Source organism: Liolophura sinensis, chromosome 8 (assembly GCF_032854445.1).
Source record: "Liolophura sinensis isolate JHLJ2023 chromosome 8, CUHK_Ljap_v2, whole genome shotgun sequence".
Lineage (NCBI taxonomy): Eukaryota > Metazoa > Mollusca > Polyplacophora > Chitonida > Chitonidae > Liolophura > Liolophura sinensis.
Genome location: NC_088302.1, coordinates 19,744,008 through 19,761,277, shown reverse-complemented (window position 1 = coordinate 19,761,277; position 17,270 = coordinate 19,744,008). Strand labels below are relative to the sequence as shown.

The following is a 17,270-nucleotide window of genomic DNA, read 5'->3' as shown; positions in this document are numbered from 1 at the left end:
AGCCTTGAACAAACCAGTCAATCAGGCTCTAGCCATTATCAGTACACACAACAAAGCATTCTTGTTAAACAGGCACAGGGGGACATAACTCCGACCCAAAAGCTTCAAGGGGGAACTACTGTGTTCATGGGTGTTTGGGCAAGGTTGGGTTTAACATCAGATTGGGCGCCACTGGGAACTAGTTTGTAGCGTTACCTTTAACAGCAGTTCCGATGTCTGTAACAGTCAAAGCAATTTTGTCATGAGATGGCTAGAAGAAAGGTTTTCCTTGATATGAGAATGAAAAAAAAAAAAAAAAAAAAAAAAAAGACAGACAGCAGGGACACCCTGAGTGTGAATGGCATGATGTTACTTGAGGCAATGTGATACTTGAGGCAAGTTTAAAGGTATTTCGTATCAGAACAAACTTTTAGCAAGTCGGTCGTGACATCAATTGCTCTGGGAAATGAATATCTGGACATGTAAACAACATAAACCACAGATGTATACAAAATTGATGTGCAATGGAACAATTCATTGAAAGGCACACCACAGGATTGGATGACATGTACATGTACAAATGACCCCACGTGAAATGTGCATTAAAAATGGCATTTATAACAACAAGACTGGAAGCTCATCAGAACAACACAGTAACAGTCACTGGGGACAAACATTTCTTTGGCAAACACATTACAGTTTGGGCTTCAAATACTTCTTAATATTAAAGCTTTCAATTCCTCGCTTTTGTTGATCGAGGCATAAAAGTGAAAGTTGCTAATTTATTACTTTAAAGACAAAAAACAGCTAATTTGCTAATAGGACCTAACTTATTATGCTGACTGTAAAAACTACTATAATAATGCTCCAGCAAAAAGAGCAATATATAATGCTGGTATAGAAAGACAGAATGAACAATAAAATTCTAATATTAAAATTTCAATGCCTAATTTCTGCATTCTCACAGAATCACTTGTAATATAGCTCTGAAGCATGTGGTCTAAGCCTTAAACAATTACTCTCCCGGCCAGTCCATTAAAGTCCTTGATACCATTAATTCCTATGTTTCAGGGATGCAAACTGGGTCAAATTACTGATTATTTACTGTATGATTTAAAATGTATGAATTTCTGACTAGCTGATGTGACAGAGAGGGGGTGGAGAGAAAATGATTGACACCTCAGTGGTATATGATCTACATAAATGTAACAGCCATATACCACCAAAAAAAATAAAAAAGAAGGTACCTTATGTTGATGTTAACATACAATGCACAGCGTCAAAAAAAAAATGTTCACAAATTGAAGTAGTAAAAAACATACTAAAACAGATATTACTTTACATCACTTACTTTTTTAATTTTGCGAAGTTCATCACTTTCATCATCCATCCGGTGATTTGATAAGCGTCTGTCTTTAGTAAATCTCTGTAGCTAGGAACACAAACAAAGAAACTGATAAATGGAATGTCCTCAGATTTGACATTAATGCATGTATATCTATTTTTTAAACCATGTTTACATTCCACAACGGTTTAACTTTGGACAAATCCACATAAGGAATAAGAGTTGGCAACGATACCTAACAAAATATTTTCTTGATTTATTGTTTAAATACAAATGTGTCCAAACACTGTTTAGAGTTAATGAATAATTTAACTGAAAAGGCAAAGACAGGTCATAAACTATTTACAAACAAATGACTGCATTGTACTCAGTAAAATCAATGAAAATCTCCTACTTAATGAAGAATCAAGATCAACAGTTTAATCAATTTATTTATTTATTTGATTGGTGTTTTACACTGTACTCAGGAATATTTCACTTATACGACGGCGGCCAGCATTATGGTGGGAGGAAACCCACGGCCATCTGCAGGTTGCTGCAAGAACTTCCCACGTACAGCCGGCAGTTAAATCAAAGAATTGATCGTATTATTCTATACACAATTTCCCAAGCAAGAAACAACGGAACATTTCGAGAGTATTTATTGTCATCCACCACCTGCTGTCTAAATATACCATTCCAGAAAAGCAGTGTGTATTCTATATAAATAAGCTATTAAAATTCATTATCTTTGATTAAATACTAAGTTTATCAAGAACAGTTAGCCATCTGATGATTTAAGTAAATGACATAGGGACGAGTTTTATGCATGATTTAATTAATCCAATTGTATTCAAACTGACTGAAAAGTTTGAATGCAAATTTAGGGGGAAAAAAATGAGCCCCAAGCAGATCCAAGTGCTTGTCATGCAAACCAGGAACAACTTGAACAACATAAACAACTTTCAATTCATTCACAACTATTTTTTTAATAGTCCAATATATAATACATTGTACATAAACTTTGAAAAAATAATTAGAGGTGACTTTATCATGAATACCACCACCAAATAAATACAGAAATACCGGTCTATATTTTATGTGTGTATACCAATAAATGTAAAGAAGCCCCAGTTCAAGTAGAGTGCCACAGCATGTGTGCTGATGAAGATATGACAGGTGCAAAGCCATAAAGGTTCAAGTCAGATAGAGTGATCTCCCTTTTATTACCTGATAGAATTGGTTGCCTGGCAACTGGCCCTCTATCAAACATCATTCCGCAATGTCCTTGTGATTTATGAATTATATTTTCCACTGTCTGATCCATTAAACTGTAGTTCACAATTTATACGACTCACCTGTTGTTTGTACATTTTTGTAGTTTTATCAAAAATCCAATGTATTTAAAAATTTAAAAGTAGGTTTATTCTGCAAATCCTAATGAGGTCTACATGTCAGTAATTTTTACACTTGAATGGAAGTTTATTGTTAAAGTTTATAATGTCAGACTGAAAAGATGTTATCTTAACTCTCACATCAAATAATGACAGATGAAGTAAAATTAACCATTGTTTCTCATAATGAAACTTTTGACAGATAGTTTAATTTTATGACGAAATGAAACCAAATACTTTTTCAGCTGATAAAAATTTATGGACTGGACCACGACAATAGGTTAGAATTTTCCATTATCTAATTTAAATCTTTATTTTAAAAAAAGCAACAACAACAGGTGAATATGGAGTCCTAGATCGAACAGTATGTATGCAAGAGTGAAAAAAGTGTGTGCGAGAGAGAAAAAAGTGTGTCCTACCATGCATACCTCCGCTTTGAGCCTCTTCACCTCGAAGGTCATCTCTTCCGTCTGCTGTACATAATGCCATTTCGCCTGACGCTCACTGTCCAAGATTTGCAACAAATGCAAGTGCTTCTGTTCCAGCTCTTCCTTTTGCTCAACGAGCTTGTTGTAACTACAACCAAACAGAACATGCAGTTCTATACAATTACCTTAAATAAAAAATCAAACACAATAAAGCTGCAAGGGCTAATTCAGGCCTTAATTTAGGTATTGTAATTATAAGCAATTAGAACACAGAGCTTCATGTTATGTAACTACTGTATATGAACAACCAAACAGACCAAATTAAGGAAATTAACCAAATTCATTAACCATATACAGAACATAGAGTAAATATAACTAGTGCATGTTACAGGCAAACTCCCAGCATGTGACTGATGAGTGAGTGAGTGAGTGCTTGGGGTCAAACGTCATACTTAACAATTTTTGAGTCATACGAAGGATTCCACGAAGGAATCATTAGACTGCATGGACGTGTAATGTGCCTCCTTGTTGCAGGACGGATTTCCACCGCTCTTTTATCTAGTGCTGCTTCACTAGACGCCTTACCGAAGGCAAGTAAACCGCCCCACCCAAGCCATTATACTGATATGGGTTCAACCAATTGTTGCTCTATCCCGTTTATGCTGAACACCAAGTGAGGAACATGTGACTTATGAGCTTCAGCAAGATCACACAAGACAGCTCTTTCGACAACTTAAGAGCGACTAGGAGCAATGAAAGCTAGAGCCCATTTCACAAAGCCCATATACTGCAATTTTTCAACCTTTTCGCGTGTTTGCAAGGTGTTTATTCATGCATATTCCGAAGGCATTATCCTGTGCTGACTGATATAATTATAGTTTTTGTGAAGCCCTGAAACTGTGCTATATTTGCATCAAACTACCACGATGACATAATACTGTACCTACAGTACTGGTTATCATAAATGTTATGTGCACCTATGACTCTGTGTGCTTTGTGAAATGCACCCCAGGGGAATCCAGAAGTTTGAGAATGAGACCTGAACACCTATTTTTAATGGGTTATAATCTCATAATGAATACTTCAGCCACATTGTGGTGATACAACCTTTTAATGTTACTGTGAATGCTGATAATGAGCTTGTATTTATTAAGACTGGCATACAAGCTACATGAAATATGTGTAACCGGGTATCCGGCAAAGTATGGTGGCGATGTGGCACACTTTATCATATGGGGCTTTTAAGATACCCATAAACCACAAGCACTGACCAAAACACAAATCACATAAATAACTAGCCACATAAAATACTTGATAGCAAAACAGCAGAGGCTGTATTAAATTATTGATGCGATGAAGAATCCCACCTTGCCCGTTTGATGGCATCAATCCAGGCTGCACACTCTGCCTCAGTCTCGGCTTTGAGATCATACTGACGTTGGTTCTCACTCTTGTATGTGATCGTGAAGCAGTACTGAAATGAAAAAGGTAGACACTCATAAACATGTGGTTGTAAGGCAGTACTGTAACTGGAAAGGAACACAATCATAAACATGTGGTTGTAAGGCAGTACAGTAACTGGAAAGGAACACAATCATAAACATGTGGTTGTAAGGCAGTACTGTAACTGGAAAGGAAAATACTCATAAACATGGGATTGTAAAGCTGTACAGTAACTAGAAAGGAACACAATCATAAACATGTGGTTGTAAGGCAGTACAGTAACTGGAAAGGAACACAATCATAAACATGTGGTTGTAAGGCAGTACTGTAACTAGAAAGGAACACAATCATAAACATGTGGTTGTAAAGCAGTACTGTAATGACTAATGAACACACACTCATAAACATGTGGTTGTAACGAGAAAGAAACACACTCAAAAACATGGGACTGTAAAGCTTTGATGTAATAAGAAATAAACACACACTCATAAACAAAGCTGTACTATAACAAGAAATGAACACACACTCATAAACAAAACTGTACTATAACAAGAAATGAACACACTCATAAACATGAGGTTGCAAAGCAGTACCCTAATTTCTTCTAAAATTTGGGACAGATAATAGTAGCAGAGTGTTACATTTCTTTACCAGCCTTTTGGACACATAAAGATATGAGAATGTTGTTCATTAGAACGGCTAACCATGTGAGAAAAAAGAAACTCAATATTCCTGCTACATGAGCAGACCAGGTGTGCCAAATTTTAGAAGAAATAGGGTACTGTAACATACTCTCAAAAACATGTGGCTGCAAGGCAGTACTGTAACCAGAAATATTTATCAATTTATTTATTTGATTGGTGTTTTATGCCTTACTCAAGAATATTTCACTTATATATGAATATACAGCATCGCCCAGCATTATGGTGGGTGGCAACCGGACAGAGCCTGGGGGAAAACCCACGACCATCCACAGGTTGCTGACAGACCTTCCACATATGGCCTGGACTTGAACTCACAGCAAGTAACCAGAAATAAACACACACCTCATAAACATGTGGTTGCAAGGCAGTACTGTGGTGAGACATAAACACACACTCATAAACATGTGGTGGCAAGGCAGTACTGTAATGAGAAATAAAAACACACACTCATAAACATGTGGTCATAGCATTTTACTGCCATGGTATTAAACAGCCTATGAGAGGAAGGGGGAGAGTTAGTAGCCTTTAGGCAGAAAGTCTTCAGTTCTAACCCAAACAAATAAAATTTTAATTGTGTAGAAAACAACAGTGAAGAAATTTATATTGTACTCACAGCCCATAATACCAGTGCTGCAGCGTGTTTCAATCAATAACCCAGTGCTCAGTAGGCAAATGTTAGCAAATTTTCGAATGTGTACTTAACCCACAGACTATTCCACACTGCTTAGTGGAATTAGTGAGGAGATAACTTTTTCCATCCATCAAAGCAGCTACACATTGACAACACAGGTTATCTTTCCCTTGCCATCTCCACGTATGCTGGAAACTTGAGATCCATCTTGGCATAAAAAGCAACAGCCCGACAGCTTCAAAGCACAGTCAGAGAAGTCAGTCCTCGATGAATCGCTAAGAGCTATTTAACAGGTCGGATATTATAGCCTTAAAATTGTTTGCCAAATCCTTCAGGCATGGTCACAAAAACCACAAGATTATCCACAGAAATGGTTAGTGTTGTGACCTGGCAGGGAAGGCATTTGTGTCCAGGCAGATGACTTTTACTGTGTAGCTGTACTTGACAAAGCAACACAAGCTCTGCCGGGTTGTTTACACTGCACAGAAGCCAAATGCTACTCAATTTGCTATTTGTTCTATGTGGCCCATTCAATGAGCATTAAAAGCGTATCCTAAGGATTATTTCTCCCGACATAAAACCGTAAGGTTTCACAGGTGCAAAATGGTATCAACATCAGCACAGACAATTTATACATAAGTAAGACAACATCTAGTCAGTGTAGTGACAGCCAACGCAGACACAGTATAGTGACAGTCCAGTCACAATATAGTCACAGTCCACCCGGTCACAATATAGTTACAGTTCACCCAGAAACTACAGTCCACCAGTCACAATATAGTGACAGTCCACACAGTCACAATATATTGACAGTCCACCAGGTAACAATATAGTGACAGTCCACCAGTCACCTTATAGTGAGAGCCCACCCAAACCCAGCATAATGACAGTTCACCCAATCACAGTATACCTATTCAGAGTATAGTGGGAGCCCAACCAGAAACAGCATAGTGACAGCCCACCCAGTCACAGTATAGTGACAGCCAATCTAGTCACCTTATAGTGACAGCTCACCCAATCCCAGTATAGTGACAGTTCACCCAATCACAGAATACCCATTCACAGTATAGTGGGAGCCCAACCAAAAACATCATACCTACAGCCCACCCAGTAACATTATAGTGACAGCCCACCCAATCCCAGTATAGTGACAGTTCACCCAATCACAGTATACCCATTCACAGTACAGTGGGAGCCCAACCAGAAACAGCATAGTGACAGCCCACCCAGTCACAGTATAGTGACAGCCCACCCAGTCACCTTATAGTGACAGTTCACCTAATCACAGTATAGTGACAGTTCACCCAATCACAGTATACCCATTCACAATATAGTGGGAGCCCAACCAGAAACAGCATAATGACAGCCCACCCAGTCACCTTATAGTGACAGCTCACCCAATCCCAGTATAGTGACAGTTCACCCAATCACAGAATACCCATTCACAGTACAGTGGGAGCCCAACCAGAAACAGCATAGTGACAGCCCACCCAGTCACAGTATAGTGACAGCCCACCCAATCCCAGTATAGTGACAGTTCACCCAATCACAGTATACCCATTCACAGTACAGTGGGAGCCCAACCAGAAACAGCATAATGACAGCCCACCCAGTCAAAGTATAATGACAGCCCACCCAATCCCAGTATAGTGACAGTTCACCCAATCACAGTATACCCATTCACAGTACAGTGGGAGCCCAACCAGAAACAGCATAGTGACAGCCCACCCAGTCACCTTATAGTGACAGTTCACCTAATCACAGTATAGTGACAGTTCACCCAAGCCCAACCAGAAACAGCATAATGACAGCCCACCCAGTCACAGTATAGTGATAGCCCACCCTATCCCAGTATAGTGACAGTTCACCCAATCTCAGTATACCCATTCACAATATAGTGGGAGCCCAACCAGAAACAGCATAATGACAGCCCACCCAGTCAAAGTATAGTGACAGCCCACCCAATCCCAGTATAGTGACAGTTCACCCAATCACAGTATACCCATTCACAGTACAGTGGGAGCCCAACCAGAAACAGCACAGTGACAGCCCACCCAGTCACAGTATAGTGACAGTTCACCCAATCACAGTATACCCATTCACAGTACAGTGGGAGCCCAACCAGAAACAGCATAGTGACAGCCCACCCAGACACAGTATAGTGATATGTAGCCATTCAGAAGCAACTGAACTTCACATTCTCAGGGGAATACCACCTGATCACAACACTGACCTTTACAACTTGCTATGCAAGGTGTACATGAGTACACACTGGGTATGAAACACCTACATCAAGCCTGGAAATCAACAGTAGGACAAGGGCAATGTCCCGCAACAGGGCCTACTGTTTGGCGCAAGACAAAACTGCCTTGTAAATAACTTTCTAATTGTTTAAAAATAATGTGAATACCTAGAAGATATGCCACGATGTCCTGCACCAAAATAATACCATTTCCTGCCACGTAGATCTACACACATCCATGATCTAAACTCAGTTCAAAACTAGATCCATTAGCTGCACCATACAGCTGCTTTCCATAGTTTGGGAAGAGAAATTGAAGTCAGTTCTTAATATCGTTTTGTGCATTTGCATTTACTTGTGAGCCGCCATTAAAAATTTGAAAAATAAATATAACATTTAAAATTCAATAGTTCAGTCTTATTCAAGGCTTTTTGATCATGTAAATACATATATGTCTTTAGCAGGAGCAATTGCTGAAACATTCCACATTTCCCAAAAATTGAAAGATTTTTCAGTTTATACCTCATTGTCATGACTCAAAAAGTCTTAAATAAGCAAACATAGTTAAATTGGTGTGGTCTTAGTACTGAACTCTCCATTAAAATATGAGTCACTAGACAGGTTGGAAGCATGTGTTCAGATCTACATGAACAGATAGCAGCAAGTCAGTATAGGCGGCCACAACATTATGGACTTGCCTTGGATTGAAGCATGAGCCTAAAATCAGGCATTAAAGCAAGCGCAATATCCTACATAAACTCCATGTCATCTTACACCCAGGACCTTCCTTAAGTAAATGGGCCACGCTAAAGCAAAGGATGTCAAAAATTTGACTGACCAGACACATTTTTAAATTTATACAGCCCCATGTCACAGCTTAAAATCGTTTGATATTCATATTAAAGCTGTGGTACTAATAAACCGTAGGTATGTACATTTGTATCTCTTTCAGGTTATAAATTGTTGAGTACGACGTTAAACCCCAAGCACTCACTCACTTTCAGGTTATGGTGTTGAGGTGATCAATGATGATCAAAGCTTTTTCACACCTTAAGGAACCCATATGCATCAATGATTCTGTGTAGAGGTACCATAATTCTTTTAATTTTTCTGTCAGATATTAGTTTTGTTGAAAGTAGAATATTACATTTCTTTACCAACCTTTTGGACGAGTAAAGATATGAGAATGTTGTTCATTAGATCATCTAACCATGTGAGAAAAAAACAGCTTAAATACTCCTGCTAGAATTACATACATATTAGCTAAAATGAGCTGACCAGGTGTTCCCAAAAAATGGAAGAAATGCGGCATTCAATAAGTTATATCCAATCATCTAAAGCTTGCGGCTGAACAGAACACATTTGCTTCTAATCAGGATTTCATCAAATATTATTGATCATCATTTTGTACATTAAACTGATTTGATCTGATGCATTTACCCAGATTAAAGGTCTTGGGATGCTAACAATGATCTCATTTAAATATATCACAGCTTATATTTATCCTGTTTTTTTTTATGTATCACATACACTGAACGATTTATCAAATGCCTTGCCAATATCTGGACCTAACGGAACTAGTAGAGGAAGACTAAACTTTCAAAAGATTCCCTGTCCATTTCTTCACCAATAAATGATCCAATAAGACAAATTTGATAAAATGAGTTTTTACAGCATTCCAAGACTTCAATAAAGTGTAGAAGATTAGTGTACAGGTAAAGGTTAATGAAATGTTTTTTTTTTTTTCTTTTTTGGCTACATAACAGTTTATTTTACACTGATAAGCCTATACAAAGCTTCCAACCAGAAAAACTGTGCTCACTCAGTGGTTTCTATTTACAAAAAAATAAAACAGAAAAAAGATTTCAGGAATTTTGTGTTCATATAGGTGTTAGACTGTAGATAAGCATCTGCTATGAACAAAAACAAATGCAAGATCTCTTTCAAGAAGGTTTTTAAAAATGTATCCTGGATCTTAAAACAAAAGTCTTGCTTTTTGATACCCGTTATAAAGGTGTAAATTAAAGCTGAAGAATTCACACTGTGTCACTTCAGGATTGGAACTCGGACCCCCACATTTGACAACCAGCGCTCTACCAATTAAGTAAACTAAAGGGAAAGCTGCTCCCATCACAAAAGAAAAAAGAGAAATTTTGTGTCCAGGAAAACATAACAGCAGACTGGGATGCCTTGGAGGAAGCATATAATAAATGTTAAAAACAAAACAAACAAAAAATAAATTTATTTGATTGGTGTTTTATGCCATACTCAAGAATATTTCACTTATACAACAGCGGCCAAAATTATGGTTGGAGGAAACCAGGCACAGCCAGGGGAGAATCCACAAGCATCCACAGGTTGCTAGCGGACTTTCCCATGTACAGCCAGAGAAATAAATACATAAATAACTCAGTAAATAAAAAAATACAAAAAATAAATAAAGAATAGAAACAGCAATACATATATTTCCTGTACCACCCCAATTCATCCCACCCCCAACACAAAAATTCAGTTATTTTGAGAAAGTATTTTGTGTTTCCAGGAAATGTGATCTGTTATTAATGTAAGTTAATTCCAGGAGTTCTGTGCATCAGTCGGCCAGTAAGAGTCACCTGTGATACTTCCAAACAGAATAGGCTAGGCTGGCAATGCCATTATCTGGCCGACTATCTTGCTGAGGGCCACAGGCTAGATCTGATGTTGTTTTATCTATTGTTGTCCGATTGATTTTCCCTGTATCTCGGAGTATCCCGGGAGGGGAGCTGGGCAATGCGAGGTTCGACAGCCTAGAGTACAAACAGTGTGTGTGTCGTCAGACACTGCACGCCATGATCACACCATGCTCACTATCAATTATTCACTCTGGAAGCGACTGTAATGCAGTCTGTTGATGCATTCTCCCTCATACACACGTACTGCAGTTCTCAGTTACACTTCCTACCATTGCTTAATACACTTCCACAGTTCCACAGGTAAACTGCTTTGTTCTTATCTGTATACACATGCTTCTCAATTACACTTTTCACAGTTTTCAGTTACACTTCCTACCACTGCTCAATACACTTCCACAGTTCCACAGGTAAACTGCTTTGTTCTTATCTGTATACACATGGTTCTCAAGTACACTTTTCACAGTTCTCAATTACACTTCCTACCATTGCTTAATACACTTCCACTGTTCCACAGGTAAACTGCTCTGTTCTTATCTGTATACACATGCTTCTCAATTACACTTTTCACAGTTCTCAATTACATTTCCTACCATTGCTTAATACACTTCCACAGTTCCACAGGTAAACTGCTCTGTTCTTATCTGTATACACATGCTTCTCAATTACACTTTTCACAGTTCTCAATTACACTTCCTACCATTGCTTAATACACTTCCACAGTTCCACAGGTAAACTGCTCTGTTCTTATCTGTATACACATGCTTCTCAATTACACTTTTCACAGTTCCCAATTACACTTCCTACCATTGCTTAATACACTTCCACAGTTCCACAGGTAAACTGCTCTGTTCTTATCTGTATACACATGATTCTCAATTACACTTTTCACAGTTCTCATCAACACTGCTACACTCCACATAGGTCTCACCCTTCACTGCTATATTTCTCAGCCTTCAATGCAACATTTTTCAGGTACAATACTACAAATTTCAGCTTGATTTTCATACACTATACACTGCAATTCCCTGCTACACTGTCAGCTAGTTCTGTGATAAATAATGCATGTAGCAGTTCTAAACTACACTTTCACAGTTATCAGCTACAGCACAGCAGCTCTAAACTACACTTCACAGTTATCAGTTACAGCAAAGCAGTTCTAAACTACACTTTCACATACATGTACAGTTCTCTGCTACAGTATACTGGTTCTAAAGCTGCACTGCCACAGTTCTCAGCTACACTACCAGAATTCTCAGCAAAGCTGCACTACCTATTCTATAAGATCAAAGAATGGACAGATAGAGAAAGCTATTTAAAGAATTTGCAGTCAGCTTAATATAAAGAGAGAGCAATTTTGATAGTGCATAACTAAGCTAGGAACCATACGCTGCATGATCTGTATGTTAAAGCATTGTATCTCTCGGCAGTTCATCATAAAGTAGGTCACATTATAACTTTTTCCAAATTTACAATCATCTAAACACTACAAGTAGTACAGATGTTGTGTCTGACATTTACTTAAGGCAATAATTTGAAATACAAAAAAATGTGATTTGATCAGCTTTCATTTAAATGTTTTGCTGAAGAGTTTTGGTAAAAAAATCCATAACAAATATATTCAATATTTGACACAGGTGTAGGAATTCCAAAAAAAATCTCAGCCTCAAAGCACAAGTGTATACTGACTATGTAAATGTCCATAACTGCAACAGCGTCACAATTAGAAAACATGAAACTTATTCGCAATAATTGTGTCATTTCACATCCATTTCTCACTTATATGATAGGGGTTTATGGGTTGAGGTAACTGTAGTGGGTGTAGTTAGTAAACCACTGCCCTTCACTTGACAAACTTCCTGACTTAAATTTATAGTAGAATCGGCGAGTGAAGGATTTGAACCTGTGATCTGAGCGGTCAGACGTCGATCAATTGCAACATTAGGAAAACACTTTAGTCAGTATGTCAGCTGGCAGAGTGCCCAATAAGGTGAACTAATGGGTTGTAGGCCACCTCAATTTAAACTGTTGTTTTAATGTGGATGTTGTTATATCTTTTTTCCAATGTTGTTGGAGGGATCAAATTAAAACTTGAAAATTGCCCAATTTGTGGACTGTCCCAGCAATTTTTTGTCTGTTGAAGACATATTCTTATAATCAAAAAACCTTGAAAGACAAGAAAAATCATGAAAATATACCACCTGGCATCTGACCGAACTATCAGAGCAGAAGTCTTGCAAATCTGTGTACCCCTTATTTGCCACTGGCGTTTAAGCTACAAGACTAGGACATTATTCTGCACACGGTGACTGGCAAATCAATACCTTGTGAGCTTATCTATTGAATAGGACATTATTTACCTTTCATTACAGACTGCCTTTGATCATTTACAGGTGGGTAATAGTTACCTTGTCAGATCTATACCTGTTTACAGCTCGTTTTTTTCCTGGTGGAGAGCCAGGTAAACTGAGATCAGTGGACCAGTCATTTGGTCTTTACATCGCTTTAAGTAGACGTCACTGACAAAAGAGCCTGACACATTTCCAAAGAGACTTCATCCCCAAGTGCAAATTAATATGTCAGAAAATAATTTTTTTCATTTACTGGCGCTGTGCCTGGCACCATGACCAAATGCTCAACAAATTTGTCCAAAGAAGCATGAATTTAGATGCATGTTGAAAAATACTTACAAGATTTTAATGAGCCAAATGTGTTGTTCAGTTTGAGACTCACTTTGAAATTCACAGAAAATGTAATATTCCTGTTATATGCCCAAAAACATGCACTATGTCAGTGGTCACATTTCTTAAGTATTTATGGTATATGGCAAATTTGGGAAATTTTTATGAGTACATTTTAACAATATTCGCTTGTGATATGTATTTCTAGCTACTAAATCAAAAAAAAGTCTTTATCTATGTATCTTATTCGAATTGCACATCCCCCCCAAAATATATCTCTTACATGATGGCATTTATCTTTACCCGGGAGTTTCTCACCAATGCGGTCGCTATGAGTTCAAGTCCAGCTCATGCTGGCTTTGTCCCTGGCATTACGTGAGAAGGTCTGACAGCAACCTGCAAATGGTCATGGGTTTCCCTCCGGGTTCTGCCCGGTTTCCTCCTGCCTCAAAGCTGGCTGCCATTGTGTAAAGGAAATATTCTTGAGTACAGCATAAAACACCAATCGAATAAATAAATAAATAAAATTTATGTTCAATGGATGCAGTACAAAAAAGATCAAACTTCATCCAAGCAAACCACCACCCATAAATCCTCAAATGAGCCAATGGGAACTTAATTCAATGCCATGATCTCACTGGTAAAAAGCAAGGTCAATTTGCATGCACACACTGAACTGATTCTGATCACTTTTTGGGCCCCCATAACAAAAACTTGTTTGTATTCCTGACAGTTACCTGAACTAAGGGGAGTATTTATTATATGCAGGTTCATAACACTTCAATTATGCTTTTTGTGAAGCCTTCCATTTGGCCAATCTGGAGTGTGTTAAAGTTTTTCTTTGAATCTGGTTGGTTTTTAATGCTTGTCTGCCAGCCTTCATGCATATTTAGAGGCCAATACATGTCATAAAATATTACTTTTGATGCTGATACTTATATTGGTTCAGCAGACTATCACTCTACCTTCCCAAAACACACCCCGACAACAACCATTTTAACATCAATAGAACTCTCAGTATTAGGCAAAATATGGAACTTCTTGGGCAAAATGTGCAACTTCTTGGGCAAAATATGCAACTTCTTGGGCAAAATATGGTCTTCTTGAGCAAAATGTGCAACTTCTTGGGCAAAATATGGAACCTTCTTGAGCAAAATGTGCAACTTCTTTGGCAAATTATGCAACTTTTTGGGCCAAATATGCAACTTAGATCTGGGCAAACTTTTAGGTCATTTACCATAATTTATTTAAAACAAGGTTTTCCGTCAGTGTGCAGAAAGACATTCAACACTTGCTGGATGGCTAATCCCAAGAGCCAAGTATTAAAGGCAGAGAGAACAGTGTTCCTGGCTCCTATAAAATTACGGCAGATCATGCTCAGAGTAACAGCTTACAGTCCATTGCCCCCAGGCTTTCCGAGATTATTAAGCTAAACGAACAGCTACATGATCCAGCCTCTCCGCTGTGCTCTTCCTGTGACATGTCTATCTCCAGACCACCACTCCGGCCAGTGAAGCATGAGGCATGGGTTTAACATTACATTATCTACCAGAAGACAAAAATCAATTGCACAGGTCAGCAAGAGGAGAATGTTATTCTCAATAGGCTAGTAAATATTTGATACGCTGGTCAATGGAGTATCTGGAAGAGTCACTCAGTCTTTAGCCTGACCAGTCAAGTGTGCCACTTCTGATTTTCCCATCCCTCAGCTATAACCAGTCAGATCCATGAGATGACAGGTTCCTCTATCCTTCAAGCATAACCAGTCTGATCCATGATATGACAGGCTCTTCTATCCCTCAGTTATAACCAGTCAGATCCATGAGATGACAGGTTTCCCCCATCCCTCAGCTATAACCACTCTGATCCATGATAGGACAGGTTCCCTCATCCCTCAGCTATAGCCAATATGATCCATGATATGACAGGTTCCTGCATCCCCCAACCATAACCAGTCTGATCCATGATATGACAGGTTCCCTCATCCCTCAGCTATAACCAGTCAGATCCATGATATGACAGGTTCTCTCATCCCCCAACCATAACCAGTCTGATCCATGATGACAGGTTCCCTCATCCCTCAGCTATAACCAGTCAGATCCATGAGATGACACGTTTCCTCATCCCTCAGCTATAACCAGTCAGATCCATGAGATGACACGTTTCCTCATCCCTCAGCTATAACCAGTCAGATCCATGAGATGACAGGTTTCCTCATCCCTCAGCTATAACCAGTCAGATCCATGAGATGACACGTTTCCTCATCCCTCAGCTATAACCAGTCAGATCCATGAGATGACACGTTTCCTCATCCCTCAGCTATAACCAGTCAGATCCATGAGATGACACATTTCCTCATCCCTCAGCTATAACCAGTCAGATCCATGAGATGACAGGTTCCCTCATCCCTCAGCTATAACCAGTCAGATCCATGAGATGACAGGTTTCCTCATCCCTCAGCTATAACCAGTCAGATCCATGAGATGACACGTTTCCTCATCCCTCAGCTATAACCAGTCAGATCCATGAGATGACACGTTTCCTCATCCCTCAGCTATAACCAGTCAGATCCATGAGATGACACGTTTCCTCATCCCTCAGCTATAACCAGTCAGATCCATGAGATGACACATTTCCTCATCCCTCAGCTATAACCAGTCAGATCCATGAGATGACACGTTTCCTCATCCCTCAGCTATAACCAGTCAGATCCATGAGATGACAGGTTTCCTCATCCCTCAGCTATAACCAGTCAGATCCATGAGATGACACGTTTCCTCATCCCTCAGCTATAACCAGTCAGATCCATGAGATGACACGTTTCCTCCATCCCTCAGCTATAACTGGTCAGATCCATGAGATGACACATTTCCTCCATTCCTCAGCTATAACTGGTCTGATCCATGAGATGACAGGTTCTAGGTGATAGTATCCCACATGAGACAAAATACGTCACATTTACTTCGCATAACAACAGTCAAGTGGGTACAGTTATATTCTCAAATCCTGCACACGATGTGTCTGATGACAGCTTATCTCCCTTCGTTGCAAGCGATTCGCCTATACACCGGTTCTCTGCACTGAATTCATGGGTCTTTGCATGATAAATTTGTTACATATTTACTCAATCATAGGATACGAAAATATATGGTGTCACATTTGACATTGTCTGCAGGATGCGAGAATATAACTGTACCCCACATGACCTCTGTTGTCCAATGCGGGATAACTCTTTATATCCCTCAACCATAACAAGTCTGATCCATGGCATGAAGTTCTCTCCATCTCTCAGCTATAACCAGTCTGATCCATGATGTGACACATTTTCCCTAACCCAACCATAACCAATCTCTTCTCCAGGGACTTGTATGTGCCATTTCTAAGCTACAGCCAGGGATCGCGGACCACCACAGATTACCCTCTACAGCACACTTTCCTTCATCCCACACATCAACATAATTGTGCACACTGTCAACCAAGCACAGTTCCCATGCATTTATCGAGTCTTCAGAGGAAGCCTTGGTGACAGGAGCGAATTTAAACTGATATGTCCATTACCCACGAGTCCCCGTCTTCTCGATGAATCTACCCATTATTCCCAATGTAATTGCCCGGCAGACCCACTCGCACACTGGACATGGATGACACTTTTGTCTCCCAGGCTATATACAGCCCCTTTACATTGCCAACTGTAATGCCTGACCATCTCGCCGAAGTTGTGTTTGGTGGGAGAGCTAGCAGATAAAGTTACCTCATCAGATTCCATTATCCCTTA

General features: G+C 39.1%; 1 protein-coding gene across 1 annotated transcript in view; it reads right to left on the bottom strand.

Annotated features, from left to right (window-relative positions):
- LOC135473283 (ras-specific guanine nucleotide-releasing factor 2-like) overlaps nt 1-17,270 on the bottom strand; it is a 135,718-nt gene that overhangs the window by 63,582 nt on the left and 54,866 nt on the right. The window contains exons 2-4 of the mRNA XM_064753131.1: nt 4,493-4,599; nt 3,126-3,273; nt 1,322-1,411 (exon numbers count right to left, since the gene is read on the bottom strand). Of these exons, the coding sequence (XP_064609201.1) occupies nt 1,322-1,411; nt 3,126-3,273; nt 4,493-4,599 (345 nt within the window). The remainder of the gene's footprint in view (nt 1-1,321; nt 1,412-3,125; nt 3,274-4,492; nt 4,600-17,270) is intronic.